Source organism: Acanthopagrus latus, chromosome 1 (assembly GCF_904848185.1).
Source record: "Acanthopagrus latus isolate v.2019 chromosome 1, fAcaLat1.1, whole genome shotgun sequence".
Taxonomy (NCBI): Eukaryota; Metazoa; Chordata; class Actinopteri; order Spariformes; family Sparidae; genus Acanthopagrus; species Acanthopagrus latus.
Window position 1 is genome coordinate 30238041 of NC_051039.1, and position 19386 is coordinate 30257426.

The 19386-nt window shown below is 42.5% G+C and overlaps 1 protein-coding gene across 5 annotated transcripts in view; it reads right to left on the reverse strand.

The window, feature by feature from the left end:
- sh3pxd2aa (SH3 and PX domains 2Aa) overlaps positions 1–19386 on the reverse strand; it is a 104737-nt gene that overhangs the window by 50640 nt on the left and 34711 nt on the right. For all 5 annotated transcript variants that reach the window (XM_037113518.1, XM_037113510.1, XM_037113541.1 and 2 more), the window contains 2 exons: positions 17698–17774; positions 16401–16492 (listed from right to left, as the gene is read on the reverse strand). In XM_037113518.1, coding sequence (XP_036969413.1) covers positions 16401–16492; positions 17698–17774 — 169 coding nt within the window. The remainder of the gene's footprint in view (positions 1–16400; positions 16493–17697; positions 17775–19386) is intronic.

Genomic DNA, 19386 nt, shown 5'->3' on the forward strand with positions numbered 1-19386 from the left:
CTCATGCTACTCAGAATCAGTGTGTCCTTTCAGTTTCCCCAAGGGCTAATCAAAAACTCTCGTCCAACCTCGAATTTAGCCACGTCATCCTGCTGCAGTACAGTTGAAAATCAGATCCAGGCAGGGCAATAAAACTAAAGCACTGTGCCGCAGTGAGGAGCTGAATGCCACTGGAAGGTTCTCAACCATGTGAAATACCTTCTTTCAGTTAAAAATAACCCCAAAATAGGTACCAATAACAAGAGATATAGAGACCGGACGGGGGAAGTGGTCTGTGGATAATGGACAACTGCGCTCATTTCAAGAGATCTGAGCTGATGCGGGATGTGTGTGAGGTAAGTAGCTGTATGTAAGACTTGGTTGTGGATGTTGAGTCAGTGAGCATGGGCCCTCAACTGCCACGCCACAAGAGCTGCATTGATTGGGACAGTTGACCTCGTTGGCTCTTGAAGCAGCCCATTTTATTAATGTGAGACCTCTCATCTTGTCAGGTACCAATGATTATACAGCAGCGCCCGGAGAGCACAAACTGCTCGGGGCGGCGTAACCGGCAGTCAAGGTAGTGCCCTCTTTGTGCATGAGGTTAATGAAACCCTCCTCTTGGCTCTTGCTGTGACCGTTCTTGAGCTGATAAAGAGACACACCAACACATAGGCTGCTCGTGCACAAGGTCACACAGATACGCAAGTGCTTTACGAGAAGACAAGAGAGCACACATGCACAAGCTGTGTCTCATCTGAGATACAACAGCCCCGGATTCTTCAGTGTCACTATGCTAGCTCTCTTTTACTCCATCCCTTCATCCATTCCCCTGTGATCTGATGTATCTGTCTCTTTGTGACCAGCCACAGCAGATGAATAAAGCCTTTATACCAACCTCTCTACCAAGATCACTGTGTGCTAGCAACTAGAATATGCTTCATTGTTACCAAAGTGGGGCACGGAGAGAGCAGGACTTGACCCCACGCCTCATCCCATCTATCTTGAGCCATGCCGGACGAACAATGTTAAATACATAGGGAATGGATATGCCAAGTCAATGGCCAACGACTTTCAATGAGTTGTGCTGCGGAGTGTCTGGATGTGCCTCAGTGGAAAGTATGCTGTGGACAGACCGAGCCTCAGAGTTGGCAGGAAATTTGCCAGGATGTTTGTCCTTTTTCACTCGAGGTTTGCCACAGTGGCATTAAAGATGCTGATATCCTCTGTTCGGGCACAAAAGAATGTTTTACATTTCCAGGGAATGTTGACTGCTGCACTCACATTTCCATTTTCTTTAGCACTCCTCTCTAACAAACACTCTTTTGCTAGCTCTAACGGATTATCCAAAATAAGGTGAGGCAAGCTCCAAAATGTGCCACATCCTCTTACTTCGTTCTTCAAAAGTAAGTTTTGCTTTTTCGTCTTCTTTAAGAAACTGAAGGTCTGACATGGCAACATAACACAATTGGTTCCTTTGTCATACAAGCTTACATGGAAATGAAAACTTAATATCATGTTTTCTTAGTAATCAATTAAATTCCCCAACCTAAAATACAACAATAATACTATAAAACCACAGTTCATGCCTACAGCATTCACTCTTGTTTTATTCAATACCACAAAACCCCAAACTTTCTGCATAATTACTCAAAACTTTGGACTGTACATGCATAGAGCTTTACAACTTATCCCCTTCTACCTTAGGCCATGAACTAATCAATTTTCACAAATAAACAGTGATGAAATAATTGAACATTTCATTCATTTTTCACCCTATTTATTATTTAAAGTACAGTATATTTGTTTGTTCAGCGGTCCAGAGATGCATGTTGTACCTGCCGTGCTTGACAGTTAACGCAGGAACAAGAGACCCAGAGAGTGTAAGGATTACCCAACCATTAGTCATTAGACTCCAAAGATTGTATATGTATGCTGGATGCCTGCTGGGTTAATTGAACAAGTGAGACCTGGAAATGGTTGGTTGTAACCTGTCAGAGAGGTGAGGAGAGAGGTCGATGAATGAGTTTTGTTTGGTGGAAAACAGCGGCAGCATTAAAAGTACTTTGGTGAACTCCCCCTCGCATTTTAAGCTTTTCTTGCCATGAGTGGATTGAAAGGCAAACACAACCTCGAAGCTCTGTAAACAAGTCCAAATCAAGACAACGGCGGGGACGTCAGCGGTTCCTGGTCCAACTGCAGATGTCTACACAAATCACTCAGCCTTCAAATGAGTGTCTCAGCTGCGGCTGTGCTGCATATGATTCTCTCGGGTTAATTGTTCTTGATAAATGATCAGATGACGTCACAGAAACTACAGCTGTTAAAGCCCTTTGTTAATCCTGACACATGTCAGCGGATCGATAGCATGTGCTTTCACTGTTGTCATGGAAAACAGGTCAAAGTAGAGGTTAGCTGGTATCACATGTGGGTTAGCATTTAACATTCACAAAGGGCTTTACTATAACATGCCTGCATGGCATTAGCCCACTAAAACAGCTCAGGAGGCAAATATTAGTCAGCACACAAGCACATTACTCATGCTATTAACTAACAGCTAATTACACTAACAACTAATAGGAGCCAAAAATACCCTAGTTTTGAGTAGGAACAGACTGTTTCTACAACAACGTAAAAAGTAAAGACAAACTGCTTCGCTTGTTAGCTAAGCAGCTAACATTTAACATTACATTACGACACACCAGTGGGAGTGCAGCTGGCTATTTTTGGCTTTATTTTCGGGGTATGGTTTTGGAGGCATCTGTAAAACATTAAGGCCAAAAGGAGGGGCAGGCGAGGGCAAAACTTAGAGTGAGGGTGGGAGGATGAGGAGGGAGAGAAAAAAGACAGGGTCCCGAAGCTATTCAGTGACCCGAGTCCCTGAGGCTGAAATCAAAGTCTTCCCTCGAGGGCTGAGCAAACCAGCTCCGGCTGTCAGCTCTTTCCCTACGTCTCCTGGAGGTATGGAGGGAAGGAAGCACGGGGTGAAAGGCGACGTGGAGAATACATACTGCAGTGGTGCAGAAAAGGGTGTTTTATGTGGCTAGGTGGAATTTCAAGGCCATTTTTTTCAGCCAACAGAGAAACACTACACTGCTCCTGGTGTCTGTTTGTTTTAGCAGAAGTGTTATAAAGACTTTGTAGTTTTTAAGTGTTCTTCCAGTGTGACGAGCATCCCAGATTTCACAGTCTTGACATTCATACACATTTTTTTTTTCCTGTATTCTAAATCTAGTCAAAAAAGGTGAGAAATTGTTACATGCACAGATGTTTATGGTGACAAACATGAAGTTAAAATGGATGTTATTTTGACATCAGCACTAAATGACCACATGTATGTATCTTTTAGTGTGTGTGTGTGTGTGTGTGTGTGTGTGTGTGTGTGTGTGTGTGTGTGTGTGTGTGTATAAATCTGTCAGACACTGCAAAGAAAGTTACGTACATACTCAGCAAAAACATCAACAGATGGGCCAGTTGTAAACATAAGGACACACACACACATGCTCACACACATTTCGTCACACTTTTCATCACATGCTGACATTTGGTCACAGTGTACTCACTGACCACAGCTCCATGAAACAGGAGCTCTTCCACGCACATCTTATCAGTTCCAGAGCTTGGAGCTCTTGACATTGATTGTCAAGTCAAAACAGATGTGAGGGAGAATCAGGCCGTGCGGTGTAAGGGTCAGGCAGGTCAGCTCAGTGGTCAGCTGACTACACAAGTGTGAGTCAAGGCATTTTACAACATGTTTACTATTTGCTCATGAATGCCAGTTCCTCAAATTCATGGTAAACACATGAAAATGAGTCTCCCTCCTTTTCTTTTTCACATGAAAATGTGAATGCTGCTGAACTAGGATTATTTTGGCTATGAAGGGTGAACAAAAGCAGCTTGTTAGCTATATCAATCCTCTTAAAGCTGTAGTCTGTTACTATTTTTTTGCTACATACGCTAATATTGTCATTATGATCTGACAGTAGAAAAAGGTATGGGTCAGCTGTGTAAAAATCCACTCTCTGTGGCTCCACCCAGTGGCTGTAATTTGATTTGCAAGAATTCACAGCTCCCAGATCAACACAACCAATCAGAACCAAGGGGAGTGTCTGAGAAGTGTCAATCAGTGCCCCTCCCCCGCACAGGAGCAGCGTCTGCTCTTACCTGGTCAGATATGTTCAAGCTCAAACTGTAAACAATGGTGGAGAACAGACAACAACAACAGAGCCAAAACTTGCCCTAGCATCACCCACGTCAACAAGAAGAAATAAGAAGACTGACAAAGAAAAGCAGAGTAAAAAGAAGAATTGGACCGAGTCAGAGAGAAAACTAGGATAAATATCAGAGCATCATTTCAGAGGTGGAGGGAGCTGTGGGAGTTGTAAGAATTCAAGAGCGACGCAGAGTTAGCTGCTTTTCTGATGGGAAATTGAGGACCCCTGCTTGATATATGTTTCATTCTATGTTTTAACCTCAAGGCTATGGCGGCAGCGGTTACAAGGGCACATCACCTTACGATGCTGCAGTTGAGCTACATAGTTTGTTGGTAAATCTAGCTTGTTAGCTTGTATGCTAACTCCCCTGTTTATCTTTGTCTTTATGGCCTCTGGTTAGCATAAGTGTCTTTTAATAGACAAGGCAGTTAGTGGTTGAAGTGGTTGAATTGGTTTAGAGAAATAATGTTATTCATGCATCAGTTAGGCAGCATGGTGTTGTACCGGGTAATGATTAGCTGGTAACTAACTACCACGATGTGAGGAATATCGTTTGTTACTCAGGATATCTACAGTGATCTGCATGAGGCACTCGTTATTGTAATTTAGTTGTATTGATCAGAAATAGAGCAATCAGGGTTTATGTTGTTGTTGTTATTTTGAATGCGCTTTCCTGGTTATCTGGCGTCATCTGTTACCGTGGTTACAAGCCTTTACAGCAGGCTCCTCTGTGGGGAGGGGCTTTGAAGGCAGGGCTGCAGCACAGCAGAGAGGAAGAAGGAGGGGCCTGGAGCTGTATCATTCAAATATTCTGACTTTGTCCACTTTTTCCTCAAAACAGCTTTAAAGGAAATCACTAGATGAGATTAAATTGTACCATTGTTTAGTTTACCTCCACATACAGAGAATAATAAGTGCTTGAACTTGCCTTTCTGTTTTTACACATACTGTATAACTTGCAGAATATTCTCCAGTTCCTTAGATCTGCGTGGAAAAGTGGAAAAACTCAATTTCATCATATTGTTGCAAAAAGAAATCTTGAAAACATGAAAACCAATCTAATCCAACGTATTACCAGCACACCATTATGATGGGAATAATTACTTTTATGTTATCCACTCACTCCAGGTCTCTGAGGTTCTGGTTGACACTGGGTGCTTGAATCCTTGCAGTCAGGTATTAATATATTTGGTTGTTTTGTAAAGTCAGAGCTCATAATTATCCACAAACAAACAAACAAAAAAAACAGACAACAGTCTATGAATACAATGTATTTACTAATTTACAATATATGAGTGGACTGGCAGATAAAGAGCTAATCAATGTGTTCACATGTATTAGCATAATGGCAGCAAGCTAATGACTCTCAACAGCCCCCTGCTACGCTAGCCTTCAACATGAGTAAATAAACACTTCCCAAGATTATGGTCTTAGCCTCTCTCTCTCTTTCCCTCGCCTCCTCCTTGAACACCACACCCCACTCCATCCTTTAGTGTTGCCAAATCCAGTCTTCAGCCCTGACCTTCCTACCCCCAGGTCCACCTAATCTAAACCCCTCAGGGGCCCCAAATTACCCTCAGCCATCTCCTATCATGTAGCCCTCTTGGCTATGACAAGGCTTAAGCCCATTGTGGGAATTAACACTCCAGATGGGGTTCACTGACTCAATTAACCTCAATACTCTCCCGAACACACAAGTGTGGACACGCTTACTGTCAGCACAGACACATACAGTATGCTCATACAAAAGAATGGGTGGCTGAGTTTTGAAGCAAATACATACACACAATTAGTGTAATTAATTTATTACTACAGTAAGTGTTTCCATAGGCAGACCTGTTCACAAGTGCAGTCTGCACATGTTACTCGTGCCTATAGTCAGCCAGTCATACATTTTGGACTGCATGTGGACCGCAGTGACTCTCACAGACATGAGCAGACGATGAAATTTATGTATGAACCCTTGGGCCTATGAAGATGCAATACTATAATTTGAGTTTAATTTACTACATCCATTATTATATCTTAAAATGTGTAGTTTATTTTGATTATTGTATTATCCATCATTTCCCAAAATCTCTAATTCTACTGGTCCAGATGTGAAGACTGACAACCGAGTTTCTGATTATGCTCAGAGATTTCCAGAAGGTCCATATTCAGTGACCTACAGCGTGTCTACATGTGTATAAAAGGCCAACATGCATAGAAATAGCTATATTTTAAGAAATACCTGCATAGGGCTGTAGCAGCTGCATTCCTGAGTGTATCCCATTGACTGAGGGTGCATTTTTCTGTTTGTGAATTAAACCTTTTATTTAAAAGAGGCAGAATGCCAATTCTTCTTTCAAAAGAAGTTTCATAGTCTGCTTTTAAATACACGGTCCACGTGAATATCAGTGAGCAAGCTACAAACACTTAGCCCCAATACTCCACCCTCACTCTGTAACACAAACACATTATCACCTACTTATTCTTAATTATCCCAAAAACACCAAATCTGTCTTCACCCCATCAACCCTGCTACTTAGGCCATCCCCTGTCGAGAGCCCAAAAACTGACCAATCACACAGGTTAGCGACTTATCCTGGTACTAATCTTATAATCTTGCAGCATCTCTCTGCTCAAGGCATGAGCCAAGGTCGATCCCCATTGTTATTCATGTGGATGGTTGTGGTGGGGCATGGTGAATGATGATCACATCACCCGTGTCTTACACTAAACTGGCCTATGGGGGGCAGTGGCCAATATTTTCATCATGGCTGAAAAGCGGTATGCGCATCTTAATAGAGAAATTTGTCAACGTTATGGTCTGCAGAGGACAGATAATGCCATTTAGCCTGATAGTTATTGGACTGCCATACCAGGCACCCAGACAGATAAAACTACTCACAGCCCACGTCCCATGCAAATTGACTTAAAAATGCAAGATGGGTGCAAAAATGAAAAGAGAGGGAAAAAGAAAAGAAAAGAAAAAAAAAAGTCTTACATACAGTTAAGGGAAAAGGGGCAGGGTGGTTTTAACGGGGGGGATAAATTCCATTGTGTGGAAATAGATCTCACACAGAAGAAGTGGGGGGCAAAATGGACATCAATACTGAGAGAGAGACAGAAAAAGGCTCAGAGAAATGCCTGAGAAGCTGGCTAGACAGTGGATAGTATTATAGAGGAAGAGAAGCCCTGGGGAGGTGTGCAGTATCTGGGGGTTCAGGGACATCACTTGCAGCTGTTTGCATTGTGAAGTACGCCACCATGTGGATAGTTACTGGAGAGGAGAGGAAGAGAGAATGCAGCTTGATGGAAAGCTGTGATTTCAAAGATCTTTAAACAACACTCACACCGTCATATGTACTATTGTCCATACTGGCTATGAAAGAAGTTGACTCCAGTGAAAGAGTTAGGGGACAATTTCTACAGTCCCTGTTCTGACTTTTTAACCATTTCTAATCTTAGTCACATCAATTCTGGAATTATTTCGAATGTCTTTAATTTGAGAATGGAGCATATCTATAAATGTATTAATGAAATTAGGTAGTAATATGCTCAATGTCTTTTTCCCTTTAAAGCATCTATATAAAACAAAAATAATAACTAAAAACAAACAAGAACTGCTAATGTAACAGTTTTGATTGATTAGCATATCAATTAATGGGTTACAGCCAAACACTTGACCTTTGGTCACCCAAATATAGTCAGTTCATGCTTGAGTCAAAGTGGGAGTTCTTTGCCAAATAGTGAAGATAGTTTTTCAGATCTATTTATTATTTTGATAGGGTTAGTGTGTGTGTGTGTGTGTGTGTGTCTGTGTGTGTGTGTGTGTGTGTGTGTGTGTGTGTGTGTGTGTGTGTGTGTGTGTGTGTGTGTGTGTATATATATATATATATATACACACACACACACACAAAATTATTATTGTTAGGCAGAGTTAATAGCAACTAATTTGTATGGACTGTGAATGTTGTGTTTGTTAAGATATCGCTTCTTCAGGGCTAAAATTAATGAGGATATTACTTTCAGGAAATATTGCTCAGCCTCATGTACTTCACTGATCTACTGTGGATCCTCAAGAGGCATGAGAAGACAAGACAAGTGTTTCATCAGAGAGACACTAGGATTAGACAGAACTCTGAAAAATAAATATACTCCAACATTTCTTCTTTCGTCACACCATACTTAAATGTAAATGTACTTAAATGTTCAATGTCATGAAGTGAGACATGATCCCAAAACGGTACCGGGTGTTTTATTTTGAAAATTGACCGTATGCACGATGCTGTTCCAGTGTGTGACTTCCTGCCCGGCACGACCTGCTCTGTTTAGCTTGACGCAGTTGTGGCCCTCTGCTGAGATGCGGCGTGGTGCAGCTGGTGGAAACATGAGCACTGACTGGAACGCGGCCGTGACAGTCCCAGTGGACTCTTGGGGCTGGAGGGTATATTCTTCTCTGTGGGAGACGAACGCTGGGTAGTTCGCATGTGTGTGAACGGGTCTGAAATGTCTACAACTGTGTAAATGTGTTTTAGCACATCAAAACGTCATAACGCTGTTATGATAAAGTCTGTCCTTTAACATCCGCTTTAGCACCACAGGGGAGATATATTCATGGTTTTGTAGTTTATATTCTGCAGGACATTTCAATGCATCAAAAAGGAAGCTAAAAGACCAGAGATCCAGCTGAAGATCCATTGAAAATACATTAAACATCAAGGGCGCCCAGCTTCAAAAAGGAGCCCCTGATTGCACAAGAGTGACATCAGCCTGGAGTCTAACGTCCCACTGAGCTGCAGTGCTTCACTCAGCCGACAGGGGTGAGCATCTCTCAAACACAAACAGATAGAGGGGAGAGGAAACAGAGGGGAGAGGAAGCAGTGGCTGACGGTGGGATCTGCGCAGGCGTCCCTGTGCTTTCTGAGCTTTGATTGATGGGATTGATTCCTGTGCTGCACTGCGAGGCTCGTGGCTCCTTTTCCTAATCAGATCATAGTCAGAAAATTGAATCTTACATGGCAGCGTAGGAGAGACGTTGATCATTGTTAAAGCCTGACTCCTTTAATGCGATTTTATGAAAGGTGTATAAAAAAATAAGATGTCACAGTTTGATCCGCTCACAAAAATGGCACCGAGGCCAGATTGTACACCTTGCTTTAAACTCAATGCCAATATAGCCGCCGAAGCGTTTAGTGATCAACTTTAAATCTTCCCTGGCCCGACAAAGTGCAGTCGGATGACATTGCGCTCTCCTGTTCATGACCTCTTCACCTCCCTAGGGATCCTCCTATCCCTTCATCTCCCTCCCTCCGTTCCCAGGAAGAGATGCTGTGGGCACATTTCATCACCCTGTAGCTGCCTGCTCTGTTCATCCCACTCATGTACAGTCAGGCCCTCCCAAAGCTATTACTGTAAGCAAGCTGAGCCCCACCTTGACAACACCCTGTGAGTAAGTGTGTGAGGAAGCGAGCGCCAGTGAGTCAGACACTGCGTCGGGTGACTGAGCGGGTGAATGAGTGCGTCCATGTAAAATGGTGGCAGGAGAAAAAACAATAGAGCTGAGCCGGTAGAATGCAGACAGTGTACCGAAATAACCTGACAACAACAAACAGGCCGCAACAACAAGCAAGACCAATTTAGCCCTGACAAAAAAAAAAAAAAAAAAAAAAGCACTCAACAATTTTCCTGCCGCTGTATCTCCATCTATCTACATCTATTTGACGATGAGCCAAAACATTTTGAAATCTAACTGCGTGAGGTGTAAGGCCGCTCCGCTGGGATCAATAAATACTCACAGTCGAGCGCACATACATGCACAAACACAAGACCTCCTGCAGGCCACACGCTCGGCTGACCACTCCTCACCACTCTCACACACTCTGAGTGTTTAACCCTGTGGACACCCATGCTGCTGCCCGCTGCTCGTGTTGTGCTGCGCAGTCTCCAGTGAGTGCTATTGATCCTAATAGTAAGGGGAATGGAACTGCTTATCCATTAAGGTCGAGTTAGTCTGTCGCCTGTCTGCTGCTCGCTGCAGACGGAGTGGAAAGGACAGATGACCGGGAGGAGAGAAAGAAGGTGGGAGACTGGGGGGGGAGGAGGAAAGATGGAGGGATGCTTCTTAACTCCTGGACAATGGAGAGAGGGGGGTGAGGAGGAGATGGGCAGGGAAGCCACATACACTTGGTGTGGAAAGAAGGGGGAGAGGTAGCGGAAGAGAGGATGGATTAAATAAGCTTACTTTTGTGGCACCTTCAAAGAGCAGAACATCATAAAATGGATCACTGTACAACAATGAAAACTAAATGAAACATTACACAGAGTCAGGTCTGGACAGATAGTTCTGTCCACACATCTCAGGTCCGCAGGGTTTAGAAGGCACAACCTCAAAGCCCAGTCTCCTCTAACCTTAAGCGCAGAGTGAGGAACAATCAGCAAACCCTGATCAGAAGACCTTCTAGTGACCAAGAGTGGCTGTAAATCTCTAACAGAGGCTGGCAGCTGACCATGACGATCTGTGGATGTCATCACAAGAACCCGGAACTGAACTCTGAATTTACGAGAGCCGGTCAAAAGAAATCAAGATCGCATGAGACCTTTTTGACGACTTGGTCAAACGCTTTGAACAGCATATCTACCACTTGATGTGTGTGGACCATCATCACCCATATCAGGTGGAGAAAGCAACAGATGAGATCTGCAGTGTGTGTCGGATGGAAAAACATGAACAATTTAAACACTTAAAGGTCCAGTGAGCAGGATTTAGGAGGATCTGCTGGCAGAGTCCAAATAGAATTATCAGGATTATGTTTTCATTTAATCACGTGAATCTAAGAATCATTGTGTTTTCTTTGACTTAACAATAGTCTTTTATTATCTCCAGAGGTAGCAAGTCCTCTGAGCAAACACTGAATAAACTTAGAATAAAGAAAATTTAATGACTAAGAAGGGGTTCCTGGATATTGACATTCAAAACCATCTTTTTCATTTTTGTAAAAGATAGATAAGGCAAGGCTTGTGTACTGTGTGATAAGCTCCACAGCATTTAAGGTAATTGGGTGTGAGGAGGTGGTTCTACAGGCGCCCTGCAGAGGTCTGTGTGTGTGTGTGTGTGTGTGTGTGTGTGTGTGTGTGTGTGTGTGTGTGTGTCGACTTGCTGCTATTGCATATTTCATATCTGCACAGCACATTTATGTGGTTGGTCTATGTTGTCATTTTGTGACAACAACAAAAGAAACCTATTATGTGAAGCTACAATCAAGCTGAGTTTTCTTGAGATTTAAGCACACACTGTTTGGCATTAGCTACATTTATAGGTAAAACAATGAAAAGAATGTGAGGTCCAGGTTGATAACACACCCACATTCATTATCTCTGAGACTAACAAGCTCTGTTTTTAATTAGCAATATAGAAAACATTGAGGTGGTTGGCATCTGATTTAATCCACTGAAGCTAATTAACGTTACCTGGTTAGCTGCTGTGTGCTAACAGCCAAAGGTCATTTGTAAGGTAGAGGATGATCGTGTTCTCTGATCATGGATTGCATTTATGAGGGTCAAAAACAGAGTGATGAGTGGTGGGACAAACACCTGGATCAAGACCACATTTGCACTTGCTGGTGTTTGTCCCCAAAAGTGGCATAAGTCAGAACACAGTGGGGAAATCCAATGGTTTTAAAGCGAGGGGACCAACCTGCACGCACACCCAGATCAGCTGTCCAAAACAGAAAATCAAGGAAGCTCAGTAATAATGATAACAATAACACACAGCGAGGGAGTGTGCCGTCGCTCTCTGCTCAGGCTGTCTTCACTCCACTATATCTTCACATAGCTGAGGTGTTTCCTGACATCTAGTGGGGCTGAGGGTTGTTTATCAAACTGTTGTACTTTAATATCATATAATTCAATCAAGCTGATTAACTGGACAGTTTGGAATCAGTACCTCCAGTATTTGAATCAATTAGCCCATGAAACACAGGGTATGCAAAAAAAAAAACAAACAAAAAAACACTACTGTAGTTACTTCAATGTGTCAGAAACAGTTTACAACTATTGTTGCTCATCTCATGTTAAGGTTGTAGCTACAGGCTGTTGGGATCTCACCACATGGTCTTAATATTAGAGGCCTCTATGTAAACCAAAGCCTGTAAACAAAGGGAAAAAGTGTGCACTCTGTCAGTGTCCAGTTATAACACCTGGTTGCTACAGTTCTTCGAGCCTGAATTTGTTCATTCATAGATTTGATAAAAATGTCATCAAAGTCCAAATCTAGTAAGGATCAGTGCTGACAGCTGATTAATATCACAAAGGGTTAGGGTTACACAAATCTCTGCATAAAGTCATTCAAATACGCACATAAAGAGCAAATAGAGGAGATGTATATGGCCAGAAGTCAATATCAGATCACTAGGATATAACAGATGAGCTGACAGGACACACACTTGAACACACACACAAGCCATGATGGATTAATATCATCCGTCAGCAGTCCATCTTTCTCAAGGTTCCAAATCACGTTTCTTCCCCTACAGCACTCAAGGCATGTGTGCATTTGGACACAAACATTAAAGAACCCACACACTACCTACACACACACACACACACACACACACACCCCAATCCCAACTTTAAATCAATGGCCAATCTCATTCCTGAACACCCTCCCCATGATTCATTTCTGTCCAGCCCATGCATTATGAATAGGGGTTGGAATGAAGCCATCCAATCTCGCCCCAACACAGATCAAGTCATCTGGATCATTGACGTCTTGCTTACCATTAACTGAGCAGCGGTTTTCTTTTTTTACACAGAGCGAGCAGTTCAACCCCATGAGTGTTTTCTTCTTTTACTGAGACCGAGAACGCCTGCAGGGACACGGAGTAGCCAGAAGGTTCTGGCTCTATTTGATCTCAACTTACTGGAGTGGAGCACTTACACTATAATAACGCCGTCTCTGGGTTTAAAATACACTTCTACTTCACAAGATGATAGGTAGTGATAGTCCACTGCTCTATCATTTAACTCCTATAACACTGTTGGATTCGTAACAGCTGAAAACAAATGAGCATCATCGATACAGCACAGCCAAAAATGGATCTCCTTTTTTATTCGTCATATCCGTCATCCTGTCCAAAACCTGGTGCCTACATACAGATTTAAGGCCTGAACATCTGGTATAGCACCGAAAAGCTGTTCCTCCTTTTTATCTAATCACAAGTTCTTTGTATCGCTTGCTAACAAGAATGTGATGGTGCTCCTGTGATGTGTGGAGTTCCTCACGTGTCTTTCCTTGGATCTCTCCCTCTTCTCCCTTTACATGCTTCAGTTAGAGCAGTCTGACTGAGTCCCTCCCATCACTATCAGGACCCCGGTGGTCCATGTGGTGAATCTTCTTTGATGGTATCCTTGAAGGATCTTTGTGAACTTAGCGTATCAATGATATGCAGCATTTATTTCACTGGAGGGAAATGACATATCTAAAAAGTGTCTGTGCACTATTGAGCCTTGAGTGCAGTGTGCACTCAGATGTATAGTTTCATCTCCCACGACTACTGACAAGACGATTGATTGATTCTGTATGTATCAAAATACACTGACATATACAGAACAGAGAAGGCGACGAGGAAAGAGAGAAGATGATGCTTATAGAGAGAAAGAAAAGAGGGACTGGAAGAGGTGAAGGGTATAAGCCAATTGCGAGGAGGGAGGAGAGATGCTAACAGAGATGAGAACACAGGCAGGATGGTAACGACAGCTGTTGATGAAAGAATGACTGCATCTGTGTTGGTCTTTCTAAACTTGATTCACAGTATTTAAACATACGAGCCCAAGTTGATACAAAGAATTTCAGGAGAGGAGAGGAGAGGAGAGGAGAGGAGAGGAGAGGAGAGGAGAGGAGAGGAGAGGAGAGGAGAGGAGAGGAGAGGAGAGGAGAGGAGAGTATATATATACAAAGTAATAGATGTAATTAAAATACAAAAACAGACATAGCCTGGGTCTAACTAAGTTCTGTTCTAAGAACACTCGGTTGCAGTGCCTCGGGTGCAGCTGTCTCGGTGCATACTGGAGCACATTACAAATGAATAGTACAATACTGACATTTGAGATTTGGAGAGGAGAGCGTGTACTCTAATTAAAAACTACCCAAAGGGGCTATCTCCTGCGATGAAACAAGTCATTCTCCTCCTCCCACTCTCACATCCATCAACTCTCTGTAACCCGTCCCCACCACCACCACCGCCACCCCTTCTGCCTGGCCTTGAAGGATGTCTTAACGAACTACGAGAGCAAGAGCTGATTTAGGAACTGAATAGAAAGTGGGGAAAGACAGAGAGGTAATAAGCTTAGTCACGGAACAATCATTCTGGATTTTTGAGGTGATGTGTCCAACAATGACATGCAGAAGATGCAAAAATTCATGACTCACAGAGGGGTGTCAATCTTCAGAAGAATCGTCAATCAGCAAAATGATTTATTCAATGACAACATCATGTCTGCATGCTGAGCAAGTTAACATACCCCGTGTGTGCATCCATCTGTGTCTGTATAGACTAATCCTGGTGGTAGGCAAATGTAAACAAGCCATTATCACTACAGAGGCATCTTAGTTGTGAAACTGTGTAATTTATGTAATGAGTTTGAATTTCAGCAGCTCCTGCCAAGCAAATCTGCAACCCTGCTAAATGCTGACACATAGTCATGCAGTTTTAACTAGCGCTATACACTGATTTTTAAAAAAGTTGGGACGCTGTTGAAAACATAAATAAAACAGATTTTGATGAATAGCTAATCCTTTTTTTTTTTTTTTTAACGTACTTGATCGAACACAGTACAAAGAGAGTATCTTTTATGTATCAACCTTGTGAGTTTTGTAAATATATGCTTATTCTGGATTTGATGGCAGCATCTTAAACAAGTTGGGACAGGAGCAGTGGAACTGGGAGAGTGGTGGAACACACCAAACACACCTGTTTGGATCATTCCACAGATAAACAGGTTCATTGGTAACATGTGACAGTGCAGTGATTTGGTATGGAAGGGATCAACATCCTCAAAAGGCTCCGTCATTAAAAATGTGCAAATTCTATACTTGCACAAAATAGTACAACTTCTGTCTGCCTCACAAACCTAAACCTAAAAAATAATTCACTTTTCATAGTTCACTTTTAGTATATTGTCAGTAGTTTCTTTTTTGTATATCATATTTTTAGCATTTTGATCATTTAGATAATCACATAGGTGTTTTTAACTCATGACGTTAGCCTGTCAGCTTGACTACCGGACATCCTCAAAAGGTCTACAGTACACATACACCTAACAGCAGAACCCCTTTCTCTGACTTGTGATTTAAATCTCTTATCCAGCAGTTAGTTCAAAGCTTTACTGCTCACTTTCACAAGCCGGTGTACAACAGTTGTTGTCTTGCAGCTCTTACTAGCACTGAGTGTAAAAGCAAGCCATAGAGAGCGCTTGGATAGCTCATGTTGCTAACGGGTATCTATCTGATCATCTCTGATCTGTTATTCTTGATTTAAATCCCTTATCCAGCAATAAAGTCTGAACTTTATCCTATGTACCGAGCATAACAAAAAGAGCCATAGCTACCTAAAGTAGCGAGTGGGTAGTTAATTTAACAGTTAAATAGTGATGTTTAGGATCAAAAATGCAAAAAAACACTGTATACAGAAATAAATAGTAAACTGATAATAATACATACAAATTGAACTGTGAAACATTAAGTATCTTAATTGTATATTGGGAAGAGCTTCCAAAAATGACAGTGACTGATGTACACTGTTTTGTGACGTCATTGCTGGATAAGGTCATTTAAATCACAAACATCTGAGGGAGGGTGACTGGTTTGGATAGTATGTGTATATGCAGAGCTCTTGAGGAAGCCTTTACTAAGTTACAGATGAAAAAGCACTGAGGTAACCACAGCCGCGTACCGTTCAGTTGGCTGCATATGTCGAGCGGATGTATGTCACACTAATATGTGAAAGTGGAAAATAAATTCAAAAAGTACAATGTCTGCCTCAAAAATGTCACAAAATGGTAACAGTCAAGTTAACTTTATCTGGTTAACTGGACCACTGCAGCTATGACTGTGTCACAGCAGAGCCTGACATATGAACGGGACAGTGGATTAGTCTATACATATACAGTATGTGTGCACGTGTTCGTGTTTCTGTGTGCATGCACAGTACAGTAAGTGACACTCACTCTACTGGGGGGTTGATGTCCTCGGCTTTTGTTTCAAAGAAGCGCAGCACTTCCTCACTCTGAGAGATCTGAGGGGGGAGTCGCACCAGCGCCTGTGCAGGGAGGGAGAAGAGGACGGAGGGGTTACGAGACAAAAGCCTGCGATGGAATTAGTCATGTTCTTCATTTAAATCGGCACAGTTTGGGCTCCCTTCATAATTCATTCATCGGCTCCTATACCGCAGAGAGAGCCTTGCGGTTGTGGCTGGAGGGACCGTGGCGTGCTGTGCACCCACACTTGGCTGGACTCCCACAATCTCCAGAGAGCAGATCCTTTGAGAATACTGGGTAATTATTCTTCCTCTCTGTTGTTTGACTCATAAACAGGATGTAGGAAGTAAGCAGTGCGGCAAACTCCATCGCTGAGCCAGAAACACAGGCGTGCTTTAGCAACTGTAAACATCGGAGCGCTTCAGGTTATTTGGGTAATGAGGAAGCCTTTGCCTGTGCTGAGCTAAGGATCAGGCTCTTTTCATATGGGTATAATTGCTTTTGGTTTTAAAAAAGAAAAAAATCTTTTGGTCCCAATTACAATGGCTAACCTCTCCTAATGAAGGCCAGCAGAACTGTATGCATAGAGACAAACACGAGAGGCCAAATTTGGTCGAATGCACCCTCTCCCTACTGCTAATGTGGCTGTGTGCCACGAAGAAGGGAGGAAGGAAGTGGGTAGGGCATGACGGAGGAAAGGATCTGAATCCGGGATAAATAATTTAAAAAAATAAGAAGAAGAAAGCGAACAGGAAGTGATAAGGCCGGCCTCTCTTGAATTAGAGAATGATGAAAGGTTTTCAAGGTTTCTTTTTTTTTCTTTTAGGACACTTATTTGGGTATCAAATAAAGGGATAAGGTTGTTAGTGAGAGGGGCTTTGAAACAATGAAAGTGCTCAAAGCCTGTTTCATGCAGTTTGATGCACAACTAGGTCGCCCTGCGTCTGTGACTGTGGCACACAGGGAGATAAACAACCCCTCAACTGTCGCAGCAAAAGATCACATCACCAAGCTGAGCCCTTCAATGACTCACAAAACTTAAGTGTCAGTGCATGTTACAGACTCTACACATGTCTCAGAACAGCTCATATACACAGCTCCTCCTCGTCACAGCAACTCTGTGAACTCTGTGTTTAGAGCATGTGAAAGGACAGTGTGGGCTGTGACCTTTGACCCCTAACAGACAGGGGGGGAGGAGGGGAGGAGGGGGGACTTTCCCCACAGTCAGATGGGGAACTGAAGGATGTTGACAGAAAGGCCTCTTTACCCTGCAGTAGTCGTCGATGAAACGCAGCCGCTTCATTGCCACATCTCGTACATGACTCCTGCGGAACAGGATTTTGCCTGGAGGGGGGGAGAGGGAGGAACAAAATCAAAATGTGTGGGGAGAGAACGGGTGAAGGGAAATAGAGTGACGATGATGGAGAGGAAGAGGCAGAGAAGAGAAGCACAAATCTGACATATCTATACAATCCTCCCTGAGAACACAACAACAACAAAAACTGGTTTTGCATTGTGCACTACTTTGTGTAATATCCTTGCCAACCAGCAGGTGTCAGACCTAACGATCTACAGTCTGCACTGCATCCTGCTTCACATCTGTAAAATGAGTGTCTTTTGCACTGTCAGCGCCTGATGCCAAATGCCCAAGAATTGTCATCTGTCAATCAACTGTGTATATATTCTTTATCTTTTATTGGTTCACACATTATCAAATAATACAATTTAATTATTTACATGAGCAACAAAAGAAAACATAATTTCAAATAAATATGCTATTACCAATTAGCATTTTCTAAATCAATCGATTACACCTTTGGTCTGTAAGGCAGGGATGCAACAATTACAGCTTTGATAGTATGATCAAAATTATGACAGTCTGAGGAGAAATTCTGGTTTCACGGTTTCAAAAAAATGCATTAATTTATTTCCCAACTAGAAATGAATATACATGACATGAGTATTTTCCTTCAGAGGTTTTATTGTACTTTGTCCCCACAATAGTTTGTTATTTGCTGTCTTTTAAACAGTTGCTGTCTTTCGAAACAGAGATGATGCAGCAACCAAACAACACAGAGCAAATAAACAAAAAGTCAGGTCACAGTGCAGTTAAAGGACGACATGATTCTGCTGGTATTATGCTCTTGGGGAGATTACATGCCGTCTCAATGAGCGGTCATTTACAAACGTTGAATCGCATTGAAGCTACACGTTCTCCACTCTGGAAAATAATGACCCATGACGTCCTTGGAGCAGTGAGAACAGAAACAAGTGTAGCCCAGGTTTGACAGTTACAATACTGTGACATTTCAGATTTCTATTTGAATGTCAAATAGCTAAATAATAATTGAAACCTCGTCAGTAATGTTGACTCTTGAGTTTTTGCAGTGATGCCACAATTATATAATGCAAACCTTGTTATTGGTTTGATGAGCTCTGTAAAATAAATCTTACGTAGTTGTCTAAAAAAAAATGAAGAAAAATTGTTCCATTTAAATCACGGACCATGTGAAAAGGTAGACCAAAAAAAGAACTCTGACTCTGATCAGGTGTCCCATGTACTTCCAGCTGTCAGTACTTTGTGGTGGCCCTAAGCTCACAGTTGGTACCACAAAAAGTATTAAGGTTCAATACCCAGCCCCGCACCAAACAAAGAGAAAAAATGAGTTTTGTTCCAACATCTAATCATCTTTGTTGACAGCCCACCTTCATCTGATGTGTTGCCTTGCAGTTTAATGAATTCCAGCAAAGAGGACAGAGGAGTTTATCCTTAAACTAATGCAGACAGTCAGTAATGTTTGCATCTGACTGATTTGGGTGGTTTCCAAATTGGTCGTGTTTGTGAGTGCGTCAGCCAGAGAGAGAGAGAGAGAGGGAGGAGGAGGAGGAGGAGGAGGAGGAGGAGGAGGAGGAGGGCTTGAGGGGATGTGGGGAGCGTTTACAGTCGGTGCTGGGA